Source organism: Oncorhynchus mykiss, chromosome 1, assembly GCF_013265735.2.
Source record: "Oncorhynchus mykiss isolate Arlee chromosome 1, USDA_OmykA_1.1, whole genome shotgun sequence".
Lineage (NCBI taxonomy): Eukaryota > Metazoa > Chordata > Actinopteri > Salmoniformes > Salmonidae > Oncorhynchus > Oncorhynchus mykiss.
Window position 1 is genome coordinate 39,861,922 of NC_048565.1, and position 19,973 is coordinate 39,881,894.

General features: G+C 43.8%; 1 protein-coding gene across 3 annotated transcripts in view; it reads left to right on the forward strand.

Annotated features, from left to right (window-relative positions):
• The window catches only part of LOC110522607 (protein BANP), a 72,236-nt gene extending 53,059 nt beyond the window's left edge, over positions 1 to 19,177 (forward strand). For 2 of the 3 annotated variants that reach the window (XM_021601072.2, XM_036977350.1), the window contains one exon: positions 18,267 to 19,177. In XM_021601072.2, the coding sequence (XP_021456747.2) occupies positions 18,267 to 18,383 (117 nt within the window). In that variant the 3' untranslated portion in view covers positions 18,384 to 19,177. The remainder of the gene's footprint in view (positions 1 to 18,266) is intronic. The other variant, XM_036977343.1, reaches the window with a different exon arrangement.
• The last annotated feature ends 796 nt before the right edge of the window (positions 19,178 to 19,973 follow it).

Genomic DNA, 19,973 nt, shown 5'->3' on the forward strand with positions numbered 1-19,973 from the left:
CCTTAGATGAACTGGCCATTGAGTCCGGTGGGCCTGACAGCAGTATTTCTGACCTTCTCTTTTGCATCTTAACATCGATTCCAAGTTCCTGTTGCTCAAACTCCTGAGGTACACCTTTTACATTTACACACATCCAGTAAAGTAGACTGCAAAGGTACATTAGAGGTCTGTGCGGGACTGATTTCCTCATCACTATGTCGCAGCTTTTCATACTGTAACCGCCCGGTCCCGCTGGCTTTTTGTCGGATTCCTACCCGCTCCCTCAAGAACTGGTCCCGAACCCAACCGCAGTCCCACAAATGTTACTTTAGGTGTATGTGACGCAGATCACTTGATCACCATGGTCCCAGCTATTTTGCATTCAGTAGGCAATATCAAAATATGTAAAAAATAACCCAAGAAATAGGTTAAATTACCAGAGTTTCTCATGTGGCCCATTATTTATATTAGGCTATCAGTATTACTGGGCTACATCAGCGAATAGGCTAAACTTAGTTTGAAAGAGAGACAGAATTGGCTCGAGAACGGACACTTGCACTTTCTCTTGAGCTATGTGTTGCATAATAACCTACCTTAATAGGAGCAGAACGCTTGGAGGCAGAGACAAATATGAGTGATCAATATTTATTTCCAGACAATGTGGTAGGCTTAAACTATAGCTTAATCATATTTAGGAAGTACATTTCCTTCATTTCCTTGCATATAGCCTACTATATTTAATAGAGACCACATGCGCAGCTGATCTTGCAAACCCAACTAGGAGAGGCAGGCTACTTAACTTGAGGCAGGTATTGTGGAGGTGAGGGAGAAATGGATGGAGAGGATCTGGATGAAGTAGGTATTTGCAGATGATGTTAGAGTAGGTGGTTGAATGGGTGTGGTGTGTAGGGGTGTTAAAGCTGGTTCAGATGTTAGGGACATTGGGGGTAGGTGAGATGGGGGAGGAGTATAGAGGGTTGGGTTCTAAATATACCTGAGTGGTTAAGAGCTCACACAGACATTCAGTCTCTCAAACCCCCTTTAAATGACTCACACCATCTTGTGCAATATCCCAGTAAAACTATGTGGTGCGATGCTCTTCCTCCTTATAATTAGTGACATGTTGAAATCAAAGTGCCAGTGTCATAATTAGCAATTTCACCAAACTGCTTGCAGGTACTCAACACTCCGCTTTTCTCCCTATTGTCATGCTTCCATTCAAAGCAAATGCCCTTCTCCTTTAAGTCCTAGAGTTGGTGTTTTAATTTAACAATGTAAAATGCACAGATGCAGCTTCAGAAAGAGGAAAGTAATAATTACTAGATTAGCTTTGAATCCCTTGATGGTTGAGTTCAGAGAATGGGAGCCATGTGTTGAAAGCAGTAAGGGTGCATAGGCACCCACAGCAGTCCCTCCTTTTATGTGGTCAACTTGGCAAGGCCAGAAACACAACAAAAGAATGAGACCTTCGCTTAGTTTTTCACTCTTGTTTTTTTTCGAAAACCATGTTGAATGCCACATGTCCTCCGTAATGCTTGGTTTGCTCACTTCCCCAAAAGTCAAGTTTTATATGGATATCTCTGATTCGTCCCATCACCGATTCGTCCCTGCGTGACATTATAAAAAGAGGACCCGAAAAAAGCTTGGCTCTTTTAAAAGTGATTTGTTTGGCTGTTTGTAGAAATGCCAGTCCTGCTCAGAGTTGGAGTAATTTGAGTCTCCTTGTTAATTTGAACCGATGTGATTGTATACCCATGCATACACAGAGAATGTCCTGTCCACCACCTATCACTTTTTTTGGGCGACTAGCTGAATGAGGCATGGCATCCGTCATACCTGGTCTCTTTGTCGGTTGTGTAATTTGTCCCATCCGTCCCCCATTCCCATCTTGGAACCATAGACATCCTAAATTTCTCTCCCTCACTTCCACCAGGCTTGTGTTTGTGATGTTTCTATAGGTGTATACATGATTGCCACCCCATACATTGTGTTTAGCTGCAGTCTGGGTTCCATTTCACCTCTCTCTCCTCTCCCCTCTCTCAGCAATCAGACCGTTGTTTGTGTACACTTTTGTGAATGGGCTTTATTTGTTCTAATGGTTGATTGTACACAGACAGCTTGACAGAAATCAACAAAGTTGACCGGGCCCTGATCAATCTCCAATTTCTTGTTCCCAAGAGATGAAATTAAGCCTCTTGGGTTAACCAAGGGCATATGGACCAGGCAGGGGAGAGAATACAACTGTTGAACAGCCACCACATTCTGTTCTGTTAGGCTATTCAAAGAGAGACTACTCCATTGTCATTTAACAAGGTTTTAGAGGCCCCTCCTTATTTTGAAATTCAACAAAACGGTGGCCACCAAACCTTCACCTTGTTTGCTATAAAGCTGAGTGATTGGGGTTTGAGAAATGTAGGCTAACATTCAAATTCATATCAAAATGTCTGTAAATGTCAGAGTGGGCCTTTTAAACATGAAGCAAATCAATCACAGTGGGCTTGTGAGGAGATGTACACTCAAGGCCAATACTGACCGTTAGGTTGCCGCCCTTTCCAGTTCTAAGGTCAGGGAAAGGTCACTACATTTTCCCCTCCTTGAAATGTGTCGAACTGTTTTCCCAAACATATGGTAGCATTTATAACTAAGCTCTTGAAAAATTACTTCAGCTTTTTATTTATTTATCTTTTACATTTTTTCTCCCTCTTTATTTAATAGTTTCCATTACACAAGCTAGATCAAATAAAGTACACAAGCTAGATTCAAATAAGATATTTCCGAACAGGAAGGCCTGTTTGGCCTCGTGACAGATTATGCTATGTTTTTTTACATTTAGCCTTGTGATGGTTTAGACACTGGTCAGGTCTAAAGCTGGCCCTATTACACCCTAACAGGGTCTGGTCCTGGGCAGGGTCCTCATACGGTGCCAGAGATGCCTGTTATAACCAGATGAAAAACAATTGCGGAGATGAATAAGAATACTTTTTTTTAGTTTGACACCTGGGTCATATTCATTAAGCACCAAATGGAAGAAAGCTGACTGAAACAGGGAGGGACTACCAGGACTTGCTCAATAACAACCTCTTGTTTTATATTTCTGTTGAAAAACATGTTTAAATGGTTTCCTATGGTGTGCTCTAATGGATACGATCCTGGGATATGCTTGGGAGTTGGTACAACTTACTATTAGAGATGTGTTTGGTTGGATGCTGTAGCTAGGTGGTTGCCTAGTTTAAGCTGTGAGCTTTCTGTTGCAGGGCTGATTTCATGGCTGTTACTTATGTTGATGTCATGAGAGTTTGGTTTAATCTAGTGAAATCTTTTCAATGTGGATATAATACTGTTGTCTAGATCAGACACCAGCTGGTATCAACTCACCTTTGTCTTGTGTTGGCTAGTCTGGTGCACCAGACATGTCCTCTGTGCGCAATAGCTTGGGTAACTTGGGGATCAGTGGAGGCTTCTCAGAGGAGGAAGGGGAGGACCATCCTCAGTGAATTTCATATACAAATATGCTAAATATCTCATGTCATCAAATCATTTATTAAAACACACAATTTTGCAATTAAGGTCTACAGTAGCCACAACAGCATGTTGTAGGGTAGCACCATGGTGTAGCTAGAGGACAGCTAGCTTCTAATCAAATCTAAGTTTATTTGTCACATGCGCTGAATACAACAGGTATAGATAGACCTTACAGGCTCTAACCAACAGTGCAATTTAAAAAAAAAAAAGGTATTCGGTGAACAATAGGTAAGTAAAGAAATAAAAACAACAGTACAAAATAACAGCAGCGAGGCTATATACAGTAATGAGGCTATATACAGTAATGAGGCTATATACAGTAATGAGGCTATATACAGGCACCGGTTAGTCGGGCTGATTGAGGTAGTATGTACATGTACAGTGGGGCAAAAAAGTATTTAGTCAGCCACAAATTGTGCAAGTTCTCCCACTTAAGAAGATGAGAGAGAACTGTCATTTTCATCATAGGTACACTTCAACTATGACAGACAAAATGAGAGAAAAAATCCAGAAAATCACATTGTAGGATTTTTTATGAATTTATTTGCAAATTATGGTGGAAAATAAGTATTTGGTCACCTACAAACAAGCAAGATTTCTGGCTCTCTCAGACCTGTAACTTCTTCTTTAAGAAGCTCCTCTGTCCTCCACTCGTTACCTGTATTAATGGCACCTGTTTGAACGTGTTATCAGTATAAAAGACACCTGTCCACAACCTCAAACAGTCACACTCCAAACTCCACTATGGCCAAGACCAAAGAGCTGTCAAAGGACACCAGAAACTAAATTGCAGACCTGCACCAGGCTTGGAAGACTGAATCTGCAATAGGTAAGCAGCTTGGTTTGAAGAAATCAACTGTGGGAGCAATTATTAGGAAATGGAAGACATACAGGACCACTGATAATCTCCCTCGATCTGGGGCTCCACGCAAGATCTCACCCCGTGGGGGCAAAATGATCACAAGGGCGGTGAGCAAAAATCCCAGAACCACGCGGGGGACCTAGGGACCTGCAGAGAGCTGGGACCAAAGTAACAAAGCCTACCATCAGTAACACACAACGCTGCCAGGAACTCAAATCCTGCAGTGCCAGACGTGTCCCCCTGCTTAAGCCAGTACATGTCCAGGCCCGTCTGAAGTTTGCTAGAGAGCATTTGGGAGAATGTCATATGGTCAGATGAAACCAAAATATAACTTTTTGGTAAAAACTCAACTCTTATTGTTTGGAGGACAAAGAATGCTGAGTTGCATCCAAAGAACACCATACCTACTGTGAAGCATGGGGGTGGAAACATCATGCTTTGGGGCTGTTTTTCTGCAAAGGGACCAGGACGACTGATCCGTGTAAAGGAAAGAATGAACGGGGCCATGTATCGTGAGATTTTGAGTGAAAACCTCCTTCCATCAGCAAGGGCATTGAAGATGAAACGTGGCTGGGTCTTTCAGCATGACAATGATCCCAAACACACCGCCCGGGCAACGAAGGAGTGGCTTCATAAGAAGCATTTCAAGGTCCTGGAGTGGCCTAGCCAGTCTCCAGATCTCAACCCCATTGAAAATCTTTGGAGGGAGTTGAAAGTCTGTGTTGCCCAGCAACAGCCCCAAAACATCACTGCTCTAGAGGAGATCTGCATGGAGGAATGGGCCAAAATACCAGCAACAGTGTGTGAAAACCTTGTGAAGACTTACAGAAAACATTTGACCTCTGTCATTGCCAACAAAGGGTATATAACAAAGTATTGAGAAACTTTTGTTATTGACCAAATACTTATTTTCCACCATAATTTGCAAATAAATTCATAAAAAATCCTACAATGTGATTTTCTGGATTTTTTTCTCTCATTTTGTCTCATAGTTGAAGTGTACCTATGATGAAAATGACAGGCCTCTCTTATCTTTTTAAGTGGGAGAACTTGCACAGTTAGTGGCTGACTAAATACTTTTTTGCCCCACTGTAGATGTGGTTAAAGTGACACTGCATATATGATAAGCAGAGAGTAGCAGTAGCGTAAACGAATGGATGGCGGGTGGTGGGTGGCGGGACACAATGCAGATAGCTCTGTTAGCCAATGTGCGGGGGAACTGGTGGTCGGGCTAATTGAGGTAGTATGTACATTAATGTATAGTTAGTGACTATGCATATATGATAAACAGAGAGTAGCAGCAGCGTAAAAGAGGGGTTGGGGGGGCACACAATGCAAATAGTTTGGGTAGCCATTTGATTACCTGTTCAGGAGTCTTATGGCTTGTGGGTAAAAACTGTTGAGAAGAAGCCTTTTTGTCCTAGACTTGGCACTGCCGTACCGCTTGCCATGTGGTAGTAGAGAGAACAGTCTATGATTGGTGGCTGGGGTCTTTGACAATTTTTAGGGCCTTCCTCTGATATCGCCTGGTACAGAGGACCTGGATGGCAGCCAGCTTAGTCCCAGTGATGTACTGGGCCATACGCACTTCCCTCTGTAGGGTGATTAGTTTAATCACATAAATATAATTAACTAGGAAGTCGGGGCTCCAAGGAAAATATTCAGATTACAAAGATATAATTCTCCTAAGATATTTTAATATCTGATCAATTAGTCTTCTAATTAATGAATTATTATTTACCTCACGTTAGTCTCATTCCAAACGTCTTAAATTGTTGGTTATCTGAACGAACCGTCTTCACTATGAATCATCCATACATCAATTGTCTCAATTATTTATTTATTAACTAACAAAATAATCACAGAAATGCATAAACAAACAAACAAAGTAGATATAGTTACAAAGAAATGATAGGGGATGTGCCCTAGTGGGCTAAACCGGTATGGCGCGAAATACAAAAGACACCACACAGTTGATAATTCTAACAATTGAAATGCTGATCCTTTGCACATGAACGCTCACTCATTCGGGAATAATTGCTATCAATATATATATTTACGCTCAGTGTGTCGTCGTGATCTCTGTTGGAATTGTCCTTTTCTGTTGGAGAGTTCATCCGAGATTCTCTCTGTGTCCCTGGAGTCTTTGGTTAGAAGGGATATTTCAGAGTAATATACAGAAATGTTCTTATAGATCGATGTTTTGGCGGTTGTTGGTCTTTGCGTTCAATGGTACAGAATTCCTAGCTGCAGACTAGTAATTAGTATCAAAGATTTGCTCTTATTCTGTCGGTATCGATAGTCTCAGAGTTTAACCAAGTGGTATGTTTAAAAGATTCAGCAACCATTACAACCTTAGCTCCCTCTGTGATCGAGGTACTGGTCTACTGGGAAATTCCCAAGGTGGGGGTTATATCCAGAACCATAGGAAAGGGCTGTCCCATGATGACAGTCTGTGCTCATGGGGCGGGCCTATGACTTAGTTAAACTCCAAAGGGAATTGGAGTTTCCTTCATTAATTAAACAGTTTAAAATCACATTACATAATTTCACAAATAGTTTCATCTTTACTCATTCATGTTGTACAACAATTAGATGCAAGCCTCCCAACTGAGACTCTTGTATAAACTGAGTTCTGGTAATGTGGCTGTATTGTCTCCCATGAGTTTCACAAACATTAAAGGAAATGGACCGGTCGTAGCTGGATTCTCCCTCGACCGTGTACACCAAAACATGGACATTGTTCAGTTCTCAAGTTCTATGATGTAGAAGAGGTTCCTTTGATCTCCTGTGAAACCTTCTCTCTATACTGTCTGGCCATGAGGAGAGAGACTCCTCTAGGAATTTATGACCTGCGATAACAGAGCCTGGGTGTAGGGGGAAGAGAGAGAAGTGGTGAGCGAGAGAGGGGATAGGTGAAGAGAGGGGGATGGTACTTGCTATCCCCAAAGAGGGCCACGTCATGACACAGTCGTGGGTGAAAAGGGAGTACAGGAGGGGACTGAGCACGCACCCCTGGGGAGCTCCAGTGTTGAGGATCAGCGTGGCAGATGTGTTGCTACCTATCCTCACCTCCTGGGGGCGGCCATTCAGGAATTCCAGGATCCAGTTGCAGAGGGAGGTGTTTAGTCCCAGGATCCTTAGCTTAGTGATGAGCTTTGAGGGTACTATGGTGTTGAACGCTGAGCTGTAGTCAACAAATAGTATTCTCACGTAGGTGTTCCTTTTGTCCAGGTGGGAACGGGCAGTGTGGAGTGCAATAGAGATTGCATAGTCTGTGGATCTGTTTGGGCGCTATGCAACTTAGTGGGTCTAGGGTTTCTGGGATAATGGTATTGATGTGAGCTATGACCAGCCTTTCAAAGCACTACATAGTCATTTAGGCAGTTTGCATTCGTGTTCTTGGGCACAAGGACTATGGTGGTCTGCTTTACAGACTCAATCAGGGACATGTTGAAAATGTCAGTGAAGACACCTGCCAGTTGGTCAGCACGTGCCCGGAGCACAGGTCCTGGTAATCCATCTGGCCCCACAGCCTTGTGAATGTTGACCTGTTTAAAGGTCTTACTCACGTCGGCTATGGAGTGCGTGATCACACAGTCGTCCAGAACAGCTGATGCTCTCTTGTATGCCTCAGTGTTGCTTGCCTCGAAACGAGCATAGAAGTGATTTAGCTCATCTGGTTGGCTTGTGTCACTGGGCAGCTCGCGGCTGTGCTTCCCTTTGTAGTCTGTAATAGTTTGCAAGCCGGTGTAGTACGATTCAATCTTAGCCCTGTATTGATGCTTTGCCTGTTTGATGGTTCATTGGAAGGCATAGCAGGATTTCTTATAAGCTTCCGGGTTAGAGTCCCACACCTCGAAAGTGACAGCTCTACCCTTTAGCTCAGTGCGAATGTTATCCATGGCTTCTGGTTAGGGTATGTACAGTCGTGGCCAAACGTTTTGAGAATGACACAAATATACATTTTCACAAAGTCTGCTGCCTCAGTTTGTATGATGGCAATTTGCATATACTCCAGAATGTTATGAAGAGTGATCAGATGAATTGCAATTAATTGCAAAGTCCCAAAAAAGGGCTTCACAGGCAAGGATATTTTGCTGCCAGTAATATTGCACCTAAATCAACCATTTATTAGATCATCAAGAACTTCAAGGAGAGTGGTTCAATTGTTGTGAAGAAGGCTTCAGGGCCCCCAAGAAGCGCCAAGACCGTCTCCTAAAGTTGATTCAGCTGCGGGATTGGGGCACCACCAGTACAGAACTTGCTCAGGAATGGCAGCAGGGAGGTGTGAGTGCATTTGCATGCACAGTGAGGCAAAGACTTTTGGAGGATTCTCAGCCAAGGTAGTGGACTCACTCACGATTTTGCCTAAGAACACAGCCATGAATAAAGAATGGTACCAATACATCCACCGAGGGCAACTTCTCCCAACTATCCAGGAACAGTTTGGTGATGAACAATGCCTTTTCCAGCATGATGGAGCACCTTGCCATAAGGCAAAAGTGATAACTAAGTGGATCGGGAAACAAAACATTGATATTTTGGGTCCATGGCCAGGAAACTCCCCAGACCTTAATCCCATTGAGAACTTGTGGTCAATCCTCAAGAGGCCTAGTGGACAAACACAACCCCACAAATTCTGACAAACTCCAAGCATTTTTTAAGCAAGAATGGGCTGCCATCAGTGGCCGACAGAGATGGCCGCCTCGCTTCGCGTTCCTAGGAAACTATGCAGTTTTTTGTTTTTTTACGTGTTATTTCTTACATTGGTACCCCAGGTCATCTTAGGTTTCATTGCATACAGTTGAGAAGAACTACTGAATATAAGAGCAGCGTCAACTCACCATCAGTACGACCAAGAATATGACTTTCGCGAAGCGGATCCTGTGTTCTGCCTTTCACCCAGGACAACGAAATGGATCCCAGCCGGCGACCCAAAAAAACGACTTCGTAAAAGGGGGAAACGAAGCGGTCTTCTGGTCAGATCGTGCACCACTCCCTAGCATTCTTCTCGCCAATGTCCAGTCTCTTGACAACAAGGTTGATGAAATCCGAGCAAGGGTAGCATTCCAGAGGGACATCAGAGACTGTAACGTTCTTTGCTTCACGGAAACATGGCTTACTGGAGAGATGCTATCGGAGTCGGTGCAGCCAGCTGGTTTCTCCACGCATCGCACCGACAGAAACAAACATCTTTCTGGTAAGAAGAGGGGCGGGGGCGTATGCTTCATGGTTAACGAGACGTGGTGTGGCCACAACAACATACAGGAACTCAAGTCCTTCTGTTCACCTGATTTAGAATTCCTCACAATCAAATGTCGACCGCATTATCTACCAAGGGAATTCTCTTCGATTATAATCACAGCCGTATATATTCTCCCCCAAGCAGACACATCGATGGCTCTGAACAAACTTTATTTGACCCTTTGCAAACTGGAATCCATATATCCGGAGGCTGCATTCATTGTAGCTGGGGATTTTAACAAGGCTAATCTGAAAACAAGACTCCCTAAATTGTATCAGCATATCGGTTGCGCAACCAGGGCTGGAAAAACCTTGGATCATTGCTATTCTAACTTCCGCGACGCATATAAGGCCCTCTCCCGCTCTCCTTTCGGAAAAGCTGACCACGACTCCATTTTGTTGATCCCTGCCTACAGACAGAAACTAAAACAAGAAGCTCCCGCGCTGAGGTCTGTTCAACGCTGGTCCGACCAATCTGATTCCACACTCCAAGACTGCTTCCATCACGTGGACTGGGATATGTTTCGTATTGCGTCAGACAACAACATTGACGAATACGCTGATTCGGTGAGCGAGTTCATTAGAACGTGCGTTGAAGATGTCGTTCCCATAGCAACGATTAAAACATTCCCAAACCAGAAACTGTGGATTGATGGCAGCATTCGCGTGAAACTGAAAGCGCGAACCACTGCTTTTAATCAGGGCAAGGTGACCGGAAACATGACCGAATACAAACAGTGTAGCTATTCCCTCCGCAAGGCAATCAAACAAGCTTAGCGTCAGTATAGAGACAAAGTAGAATCTCAATTCAACGGCTCAGACACAAGAGGTATGTGGCAGGGTCTACAGTTAATCACGGATTACAAATAGAAAACCAGCCCCGTCACGGACCAGGATGTTTTGCTCCCAGGCAGACTAACTAACTTTTTTGCCCGCTTTGAGGACAATACAGTGCCACTGACACGGCCCGCAACCAAAACATGCGGACTCTCCTTCCCTCGCAAGGCTGCAGGCCCAGACGGCATCCCCATCCGCGCCCTCAGAGCATGCGCAAACCAGCTGGCTGGTGTGTTTACGGACATATTCAATCTATCCCTATCCCAGTCTGTTGTTCCCACATGCTTCAAGGAGGGCCACCATTGTTCCTGTTCCCAAGAAAGCTAAGGTAACTGAGCTAAACGACTACCGCCCCGTAGCACTCACTTCCGTCATCATGAAGTGCTTTGAGAGACTAGTCAAGGACCATATCACCTCCACCCTACCTGACACCCTAGACCCACTCCAATTTGCTTACCGCCCAAATACGTCCACAGACGATGCAATCTCAACCACACTGCACACTGCCCTAACCCATCTGGACAAGAGGAATACCTATGTGAGAATGCTGTTCATCGACTACAGCTCGGCATTTAACACCATAGTGCCCTTCAAGCTCGAGACCCTGGGTCTCGACCCCGCCCTGTGCAACTGGGTACTGGACTTCCTGATGGGCCGCCCCCAGGTGGTGAGGGCAGGCAACAACATCACCACCCCGCTGATCCTCAACACTGGGGCCCCACAAGGGTGCGTTCTGAGCCCTCTCCTGTACTCCCTGTTCACCCACGACTGCGTGGCCACGCACGCCTCCAACTCAATCATCAAGTTTGCGGACAGTGGTAGGCTTGATTACCAACAACGACGAGACGGCCTACAGGGAGGAGGTGAGAGCCCTCGGAGTGTGGTGTCAGGAAAATAACCTCACACTCCACGTCAACAAAACTAAGGAGATGATTGTGGACTTCAGGAAACAGCAGAGGGAACACCCCCCTATCCACATCGATGGAACAGTAGTGGAGAGGGTAGTAAGTTAAGTTCCTCGGCGTACACATCACAGTCAAACTGAATTGGTCCACCCACACAGACAGCATCGTGAAGAAAGCGCAGCAGCGCCTCTTCAACCTCAGGAGGCTGAAGAAATTCGGCTTGTCACCAAAAGCACTCACAAACTTCTACAGATGCACAATCGAGAGCATCCTGTCGGGCTGTATCACCGCCTGGTATGGCAACTGCTCCGCCCACAACCGTAAGGCTCTCCAGAGGGTAGTGAGGTCTGCACAACGCATCACCGGGGGCAAACTACCTGCCCTCCAGGACACCTACACCACCCGATGTCACAGGAAGGCCATAAAGATCATCAAGGACAACAACCACCCGAGCCACTGCCTGTTCACCCCGCTATCATCCAGAAGGCGAGGTCAGTACAGGTGCATCAAAGCTGGGACCGAGAGACTGAAAAACAGCTTCTATCTCAAGGCCATCAGATTGTTAAACAGCCACCACTAACATTGAGTGGCTGCTGCCAACACACTGACTCAACTCCAGCCACTTTAATAATGGGAATTGATGGGAAATGTAAAATATATCACTAGCCACTTTAAACAATGCTACCTAATATAATGTTTACATACCCTACATTATTCATCTCATATGTATTTACTGTACTCTATCATCTACTGCAGCTTTATGTAATACATGTATCACTAGCCACTTTAACTATGCCACTTTGTTTACATACTCATCTCATATGTATATACTGTACTCAATACGATCTACTGTGTCTTGCCTATGCCGCTCTGTACCATAACTCATTCATATATCTTTATGTACATATTCTTTATCCCCTTACACTTGTGTCTATAAGGTAGTAGTTTTGGAATTGTTAGCTAGATTACTTGTTGGTTATTACTGCATTGTCGGAACTAGAAGCACAAGCATTTCGCTACACTCGCATTAACATCTGCTAACCATGTGTATGTGACAAATAAAATTTGATTTGATTAATTGACAGCATGCCAGGGCGGATTGCAGTGGTCTTGAAAAAGAAGGGTCAACACTGCAAATATTGACTCTTTGCATTAACTCCATGTAATTGTAAATAAAAGCCTTTGACACATATGAAATGCTTGTAATTATACTTCAGTATTCCATAGTAACATCTGACAATAATATCTAAAGACACTGAAGCAGCAAACTTTGTGAAAATTTATATTTGTGTCATTCTCAAAACTTTTGGCCACGAATGTACGTAAAGTCACTGTGGGGACGACGTCCTCGATGCACTTATTGATAATGCCAGTGACTGATGTGGTGTACTCCTCAATGCCATCGGAAGAATCACGGAATATATTCTGTGATAGCAAAACAGTCCTGTAGTTTAGCATCTGCTTCATCTAACCCTTTTTTTGGTAGACTGAGTCACTGGTGCTTCCTGCTTGCAAGCAGAGGATAGAATTGTGGTCAAATTTACCAAATGGAGGGCGAGGGAGAGCTTTGTACGCGTCTCTGTGTGTGGAGTACAGGTGATCTAGAATTTTTTTCCCCCTCTGGTTGCACATTTAACGTTGATAGAAATGAGGTAGAACTGATTTAAGTTTCCCTGCATTAAAGTCTGCATTAAAGTCTCCGGCCACTAGGAGGGCCACCTCTGGGTGAGCGGTTTCCTGTTTGCTTATTTCCTTGTACAGCTGACTGAGTGCGTTCTTAGTGCCATCATCTGTCTGTGGTGGTACATAAACTGCCATGTAAAGTATAGCTGAAAACTCTCTAGGCAAATAGTGTGGTCTGCATTTTATTGCAAGATACTCTACTTCAGGCGAGCAAAATCTAGAGACTTCCTTAGATTTTGTGCACCAACTGTTGTTTACAAATATGCACAGACTTACCGGAATATCCATTTCATCATTCAGCCATGATTCCGTGAAACATATTATATTACAGTTTTTGATGTCCCGTTGGTAGGATATTCGTGATTGTACCTTGTCTATTTTATTGTCCTCTGACTGCATGTTGGCGAGTAATATTGACGGTCACGGCAGCTTTCTCACTCGCCTTCTGCAGATCCTTACAAGGCACCCCGCTCTATCTCCTCTGTACCTACGTCTCTTCCTCTTGCAAATAACTGGGATTTTGGTCTTGTCGGGTGTTCGGAGAATGTCATGTGCGTCCTGCTTGTTGAAGAATCTTTGTCAAAACCGAGGTGAGTGATCGCTGTCCTGACATATCCAGAAGCTATTTTTTTGCCGTAAGATATTGACTGGCTTTTTTGCCGTAAGCTTCTGGGTACATTGACTTCAATACAAAACCTAGGAGGCTCATGGTTCTCACCCCCTTCCATAGACTTGCACAGTAATTATGTCAACTTTTGGAGGAGGTCCTCCAACCTATCAGAGCTCTTGCAGCATGAACTGACATGTTGTCCACCCAATCAATGGATCAGAGAATTAGTCTAGTACTGGAAGCATAAACTACAGCTATCTAGCCCTGCAGTGCATAAAATGTGGTGAGTAGTTGACTCAAAGTGAGAGAAAGAGAATATTTGAAGGAGAAGCAAGTGAGTGTCATTTTTTTTCTCCAGTTTCACTTACTTAGCTAGCAAGTGAAGCTAGCTTGTTTAGCCTACTCAAACACTCTGCTCAAACAGAGGGATGCTATGTTAGCTAGCTGGCTATGACTATCCAACAACACTGGAGCTCTTCCAAGTCAAGATAAGCGTTTGGTTTTACAAATGTTTTGCCGCCGGTGTAAGTGCTAAACTGCTTACTGACTCTACAACGTTAGTGCATGATTGTAGCGGGTTTACTAACATGTTAGTTCTACTAGCTATGTTGACTATGACGTTACTTTAGCTTATAAGGTGACAATGATGAAGGCTGTGTGTAGTGGTGATATGGGTAGGCTTGGAAAGTATTTTTTTTTCTCGCCTGGTCACATATAGCTGATGTGCTGTGCATTGAAGTTCACAAGCGAAGGGACAAGGTGAGAGGAGGAGAGCGCATAGATGTGAGAAGGAATACAACATGGCTGCTATGAAAGTGAACTGTGTTTACATGTGATCAGGGGTCTATTCATTCTGCTGATTCTGTTGAAAAGCGTTTCTTAAACGGAAGCAAACAGAACAAAATTTGTCAAATTTTTTCCAACTCGTTTGCAACTGTTGGACTAATGACTACACCCTATATCAGCTAGATGCAGGACAGAGTGTGCAAGGTGGTATTGAATGTGTCACTGTCCGTCATCAAATTTCTCTTGACCTATGTGCACCTATGTTGTAAACTTTAATTCATAGGCTAGGTTGTTGCAACCTCATGATAGATATAGGGAAAATTTGACTATCAAGTAGTAGCCTAAACCCATCGCTGTTACATTGAGCTGGGTGAATGGAATATGAATGAAAGTCATCCAATATGCTGTAATAGAAAAGGCCTCCCTCATCTTACTGCTGGGGAGCAGGTTATGTGTTGGCACTCCTCTAGTGTTTTACCTCTGTTCCTAGGGAGTTGAGCTGAGTTTACTGCTGTTGCTGTGCCGGTGCAGCTGCACTACATTGAGAGTAAGAGAATTTAAAGATGCAGCTCAGGTTTTTTTTTCTGTGTCCAAATTGGGCTTAGTTTGTGGGCAGGGCCGTGGCAGTGGTTGTGGTCAATGGTGTGTTACATTTTTTGCTGTTTTTAAAGCTACTTTCCTGTAATTCTACACATTTGCCATGAGGCAGAGAGAAACAAATTCTGTTTTAAAGCTAATTTCCTGCATATCTAGAAAGTTTTGCCACGGGGCTGAGAAAAAAGAATAGCAGTTTTTAAAGCCAATTTCCTGTTTTTAGCCATTTAAGTTAACACTGAATGTTTTCCCACGCTAAATAATTTTCAAAAATGCAGAAAAAAACCCTGCAGGTATGCTGTTTGGGGAGAACTTTGGCATCTCGGCCAGGAAAGAATGACTCAACACGGTTCTCTCTCTCTATGTGCACAGTGACTCTTCCTTGACTCATCTTTTACTGGGGTTTACCCATTCCACCTCTCCGTGCCTCTCGGATTGGAGGTTGGCCCAGGAGATAATACGTCTGCATTTTATCAGAGACTATAGCCCTTCCCTGGTGAGGATGACAAGCACGCAGATGAGCTTCCGTGAGACGATTTCTGATATTTTGTGCAGAACAACAGTTTCATCAGCTGTTCAGGTGGCTCGTCTCAGGCCATCCCGCAGGTGAAGAAGCCAGATGTGGAGGTCCTGGGCTGGTGTGGTTACATGTACTGTCCAGTTGTAAGGCCCTTTGGACGTACTGCCAAATTCTCCAAAACAATGGAGGCGGGTTATGGTAGAGAAATTAATATTCAATTCTCTGGCAACAGCTCTGCTGGACATTGCTGTAGTCGCATGGCAATTGCACGCTCCCTCAACTTCAGACATCTTTGGCATTGTGTTGTGACAAAACTGCACATTTTAGTGGCCTTTTATTGTCCCCAGCATAAGGTGCACCTGTGTAATTATCCTGCTGTTTAATCAGCTTCTTGATATACCACACCTGTCAGGTGGATGGATTATATTGGCAAAGGAGAAATGCTCACTAACAGGGATGTAAACAAATTTGTGCACAACATTTGAAAGATGCTTTTTGTGCGTATGGAACTTTTCAGGGATCTTTTTCATTTCAGCTCATGAAACTTGGGACCAACACGTTGCATTTTTATATATTTGTTCAGTATATTTCCTCTTCAACAAAATTGTTTGAATAAGGCTTGAAATTACTTATGCTTTCTAAATATACATGGTATAATCAAATTATAAAACCATCAACCTTCCTTATAACAGTAAAGGACATATTTTCTTGATAAAAAAAATCTGCCCCCACCGCTGTGAATGTCACACAGAGATCTAGCTCATTAGGAACTATGACAGTGTTTTTTGTTTAAAATCTATTAACCTCTAGCGTCGAGCAATCCCGTATCCGGGAGCGTAATCATAGCCTCAATCTCATTACCATAACGCAACGTTTCCTATTCATGAAAATCGCAAATGAAATGAAATAAATATATTCAAACACAAGCTTAGCCTTTTGTTAACAACACTGTCATCTCAGATTTTCAAAATATGCTTTTCAACCAAAGCTACACAAGCATTTGTGTAAGAGTATTGATAGCCTAGCATAGCATTAAGCCTAGCATTCAGCAGGCAACATTTTCACAAAAACAAAAGCATTAAAAAAGCATTCCTTTTGAAGAACTTCGGATGTTTTCAATGACGAGACTCTTAGTTAGATAGCAAATTAGAATAGCATTATAGCATTATTTGTGTAGACGAAATTGCTCCGTTTTGTTCATCGCGTTTGGCTAAGAAAAACACCGGAAAATGTAGTCACTTACAACGCCAAACTTTTTTCCAAATTAGCTCCATAATATCAACAGAAACATGGCAAACGTTGTTTAGAATCAATCCTCAAGGTGTTTTTCACATATCTATTCGATAATCTATCAGTGGTGGCAGTCGCCTTCTCATCAGAAGAAAACGGAAAAATACTGCAGCTGGAGATTACGCAATAATTGCGACGGAGGACACCAAGCGACCACCTGGTAGATGTAGTCTCTTATGGTCAATCTTCCAATGATATGCCTACAAATACGTCACAATGCTGCAGACACCTTGGGGAAAATGTGGAGAACGTAAGCTGACTCCCTTCTCCTTCACAGCCATATAAGGAGTCATTGCCATGAGGCGGTTTCAAAAAATGCGGCACTTCCTGATTGGATTTTTATCTGGGTTTTTACTGTAACATCAGTTCTGTGGCACTCACAGACAATATCTTTGCAGTTTTGGAAATGTCAGAGTGTTTTCTTTCCAAAGCTGTCAATTATATGCATAGTCGAGCATCTTTTCGTGACAAAATATCTTGTTTAAAACGGGAACATTTTTCATCCAAAAATTAATAGCGCCCCCTATATCCAAGAAGTTAGCATTTTAGATTAATGGCTATAAATCAATCTCCAAATGTGCTATAGTGATGAAACCACTCTCCCCTGCTGTGCTACGATGTAAGGATTTCAGGCATGTGCTTTGTCATATGGTTCAGCCATGAGTTGATGGACAGTCGGAAGAGTGAATGAAATGGTAGGAGGGACATCCAAGCTTAAGTGGTTTCAGGTTTCACATCCTATGTCACACAGGCGCACCAAAATATACTGTGTCCTTGGGAACCTAGGCTATTGCTCAGTGTACACAGAACGATTTATAAGTAAACATGTTGGTCTGAACCAGTACCAGAAACACGCATGTCCCCTAAAAAGAAGACTTTACATCTAAGAGGTTTGAAGATGTGCATCCATAGATGCTATACTCCAAATTTGGTGCTGAGCGGTTCTGGAGAAGACATTTTAAAGTAGTCAATGTCATGAACATTTTTTCCAAATTACATGAAAAGCATACTGCATGATCTGTTCGATTTTGAGTTCTGATATTTGGCAAGCGTGGTAAGGATTACAGAAGAAGCTCATCCTAGGTCGAGGTGTCAAAATTGTCCTGATGGTGCCGCTATGGGACCATAACTTGAACCCTGCAATGTCTGCTTGCAGCTATATTTCATAACTTGTCTCTCTCTCTCTCGCTCTACTTTGGTTTCATCTTCATATTCCCTCTCTCTCCACCTCTCCCCTCCAACTCACTGCTCTCTGTCTCTCTCCTTCCTCCGCTGTCCTCCTCACTCGCTCTTCCCTGGCTTCCCTATATTCTCCTGCATTTCTCCTACCCCTCTTGCCTCCCTTGTTTCTTCCCTCCCCATCTCTTCCTCCCGCCCCCACTCCCCTTCTCCTCCCTCCCCTCCTTTCCTTCCCCAACTCTCCATTCCCAGGCAGCAGAACTGGCCCCAGCCATGCAGGGTGAGATGGAGGTGAAGGAGGGATCCATCCATCTGCCAACAGGGGAGAATGGGGAGGTGGTGCAGATCGTCAGTTCTGTGGGCACCTGAGGGCCTGGAGAGAGAGATGGCCACCACAGAGATACAGAGGTGTGGATGAGAGGGATGGGGAGTGGGAGATTCAATAAATAAAGACAATTAAATGAACAAACAAAAAAGAGAGAAAAATGAACAAATGTCAACAGAACAGATCAAGAGAAGTGTTTTAGTTATTCCTCTGATTGATTGTCATCAGAAAAGGACCTGGCCTGGGATTAAACCCCACCCATGAGGGATGCTGCTCAGGCAGACAGACCCTCACTGGCTACACCTCAGCACTGGAAAAGCATGGAGCTATCAGAAATTAAGCTGATTGGCTCAATTTACATTTACAGTAGGCTACGCTAACCCCCTGGACACGTACTTCACACAACCAATACTGTTCTGTTCTCCTCTATAGCATCCTGCAATCGTGTCATGTTGGACTGCTGTGGAAAGTAGTACAAGCCTAAAACGGGCACTTATTCATGGTTGAGTTTTCATGATTGTCCATCATTTCTGGTCTGGACCCCGGCTTTCGTTGCCATCTTTTCCCAGCTTGTTTTCATATTGGTTAACCCACATACAGTGGGGTCCGAAATTATTGACACCCTTGTTAAAGATGAGCAATAATGACTGTATAAAGTAATTAAGTAATTAAATTACTGAGCTATATTCTATGCTCAAAAAATGTGGTAATTATATTTTATACTAATACAATTGCTCAAATGTTTTGTAAACTCAGCAAAAAAAGAAACGTCCTCTCACAGTCAATGTGTAAATATTTGTATGAACATAACAAGATTCAACAACTGAGACATAAACTGAACAAGTTCCACAGACATGTGACTAACAGAAATTGGAGTAATATGTCCCTGAACAGGGGGGGTCAAAATCAAAGTAACAGTCAGTATCTGGTGTGGCCACCAGCTGCATTTAGCACTGCAGTGCATCTCCTCCTCATGGACTGCACCAGATTTGCCAGTTCCTGCTGTGAGATGTTACCCCACTCTTCCACCAAGGCACCAGCAAGTTCCCGGACATTTCTGGGGGGAATGGCCCTAGCCCTCACCTCACGATCCAACAGGTCCCAGACGTGCTCAATGGGATTGAGTTCCGGGCTCTTCGCTGGCCATGGCAGAACACTGACATTCCTGTCTTGCAGGAAATCACGCACAGAACAAGCAGTATGACTGGTGTCATTGTCATGCTGGAGGGTCATGTCAGGATGAGCCTTCAGGTAGGGTACCACATGAGGGAGGAGGATGTCTTCCCTGTATGCGACGTTCTTGCCGGTGATGTCTGGTGTCTGCCTTACAACAAGCCTACAAGCCCTCAGTCCAGCCTCTCTCGGCCTATTGCGGACAATCTGAGCACTGATGGAGGGATTGTGCGTTCCTGGTGTAACTTGGGCAGTTGTTGTTGCCATCCTGTACCTGTCCCGCAGGTGTGATGTTCAGATGTACCAATCCTGTGCAGGTGCTGTTACACGTGATCTGCCACTGCGAGGATGATCAGCTGTCCGTCCTGTCTCCTTATAGCGCTGTCTTAGGCTTCTCACAGTACGGACATTGCAATTTATTGCCCTGGCCACATCTGCAGTCCTCCTGCCGACCTTGCAGC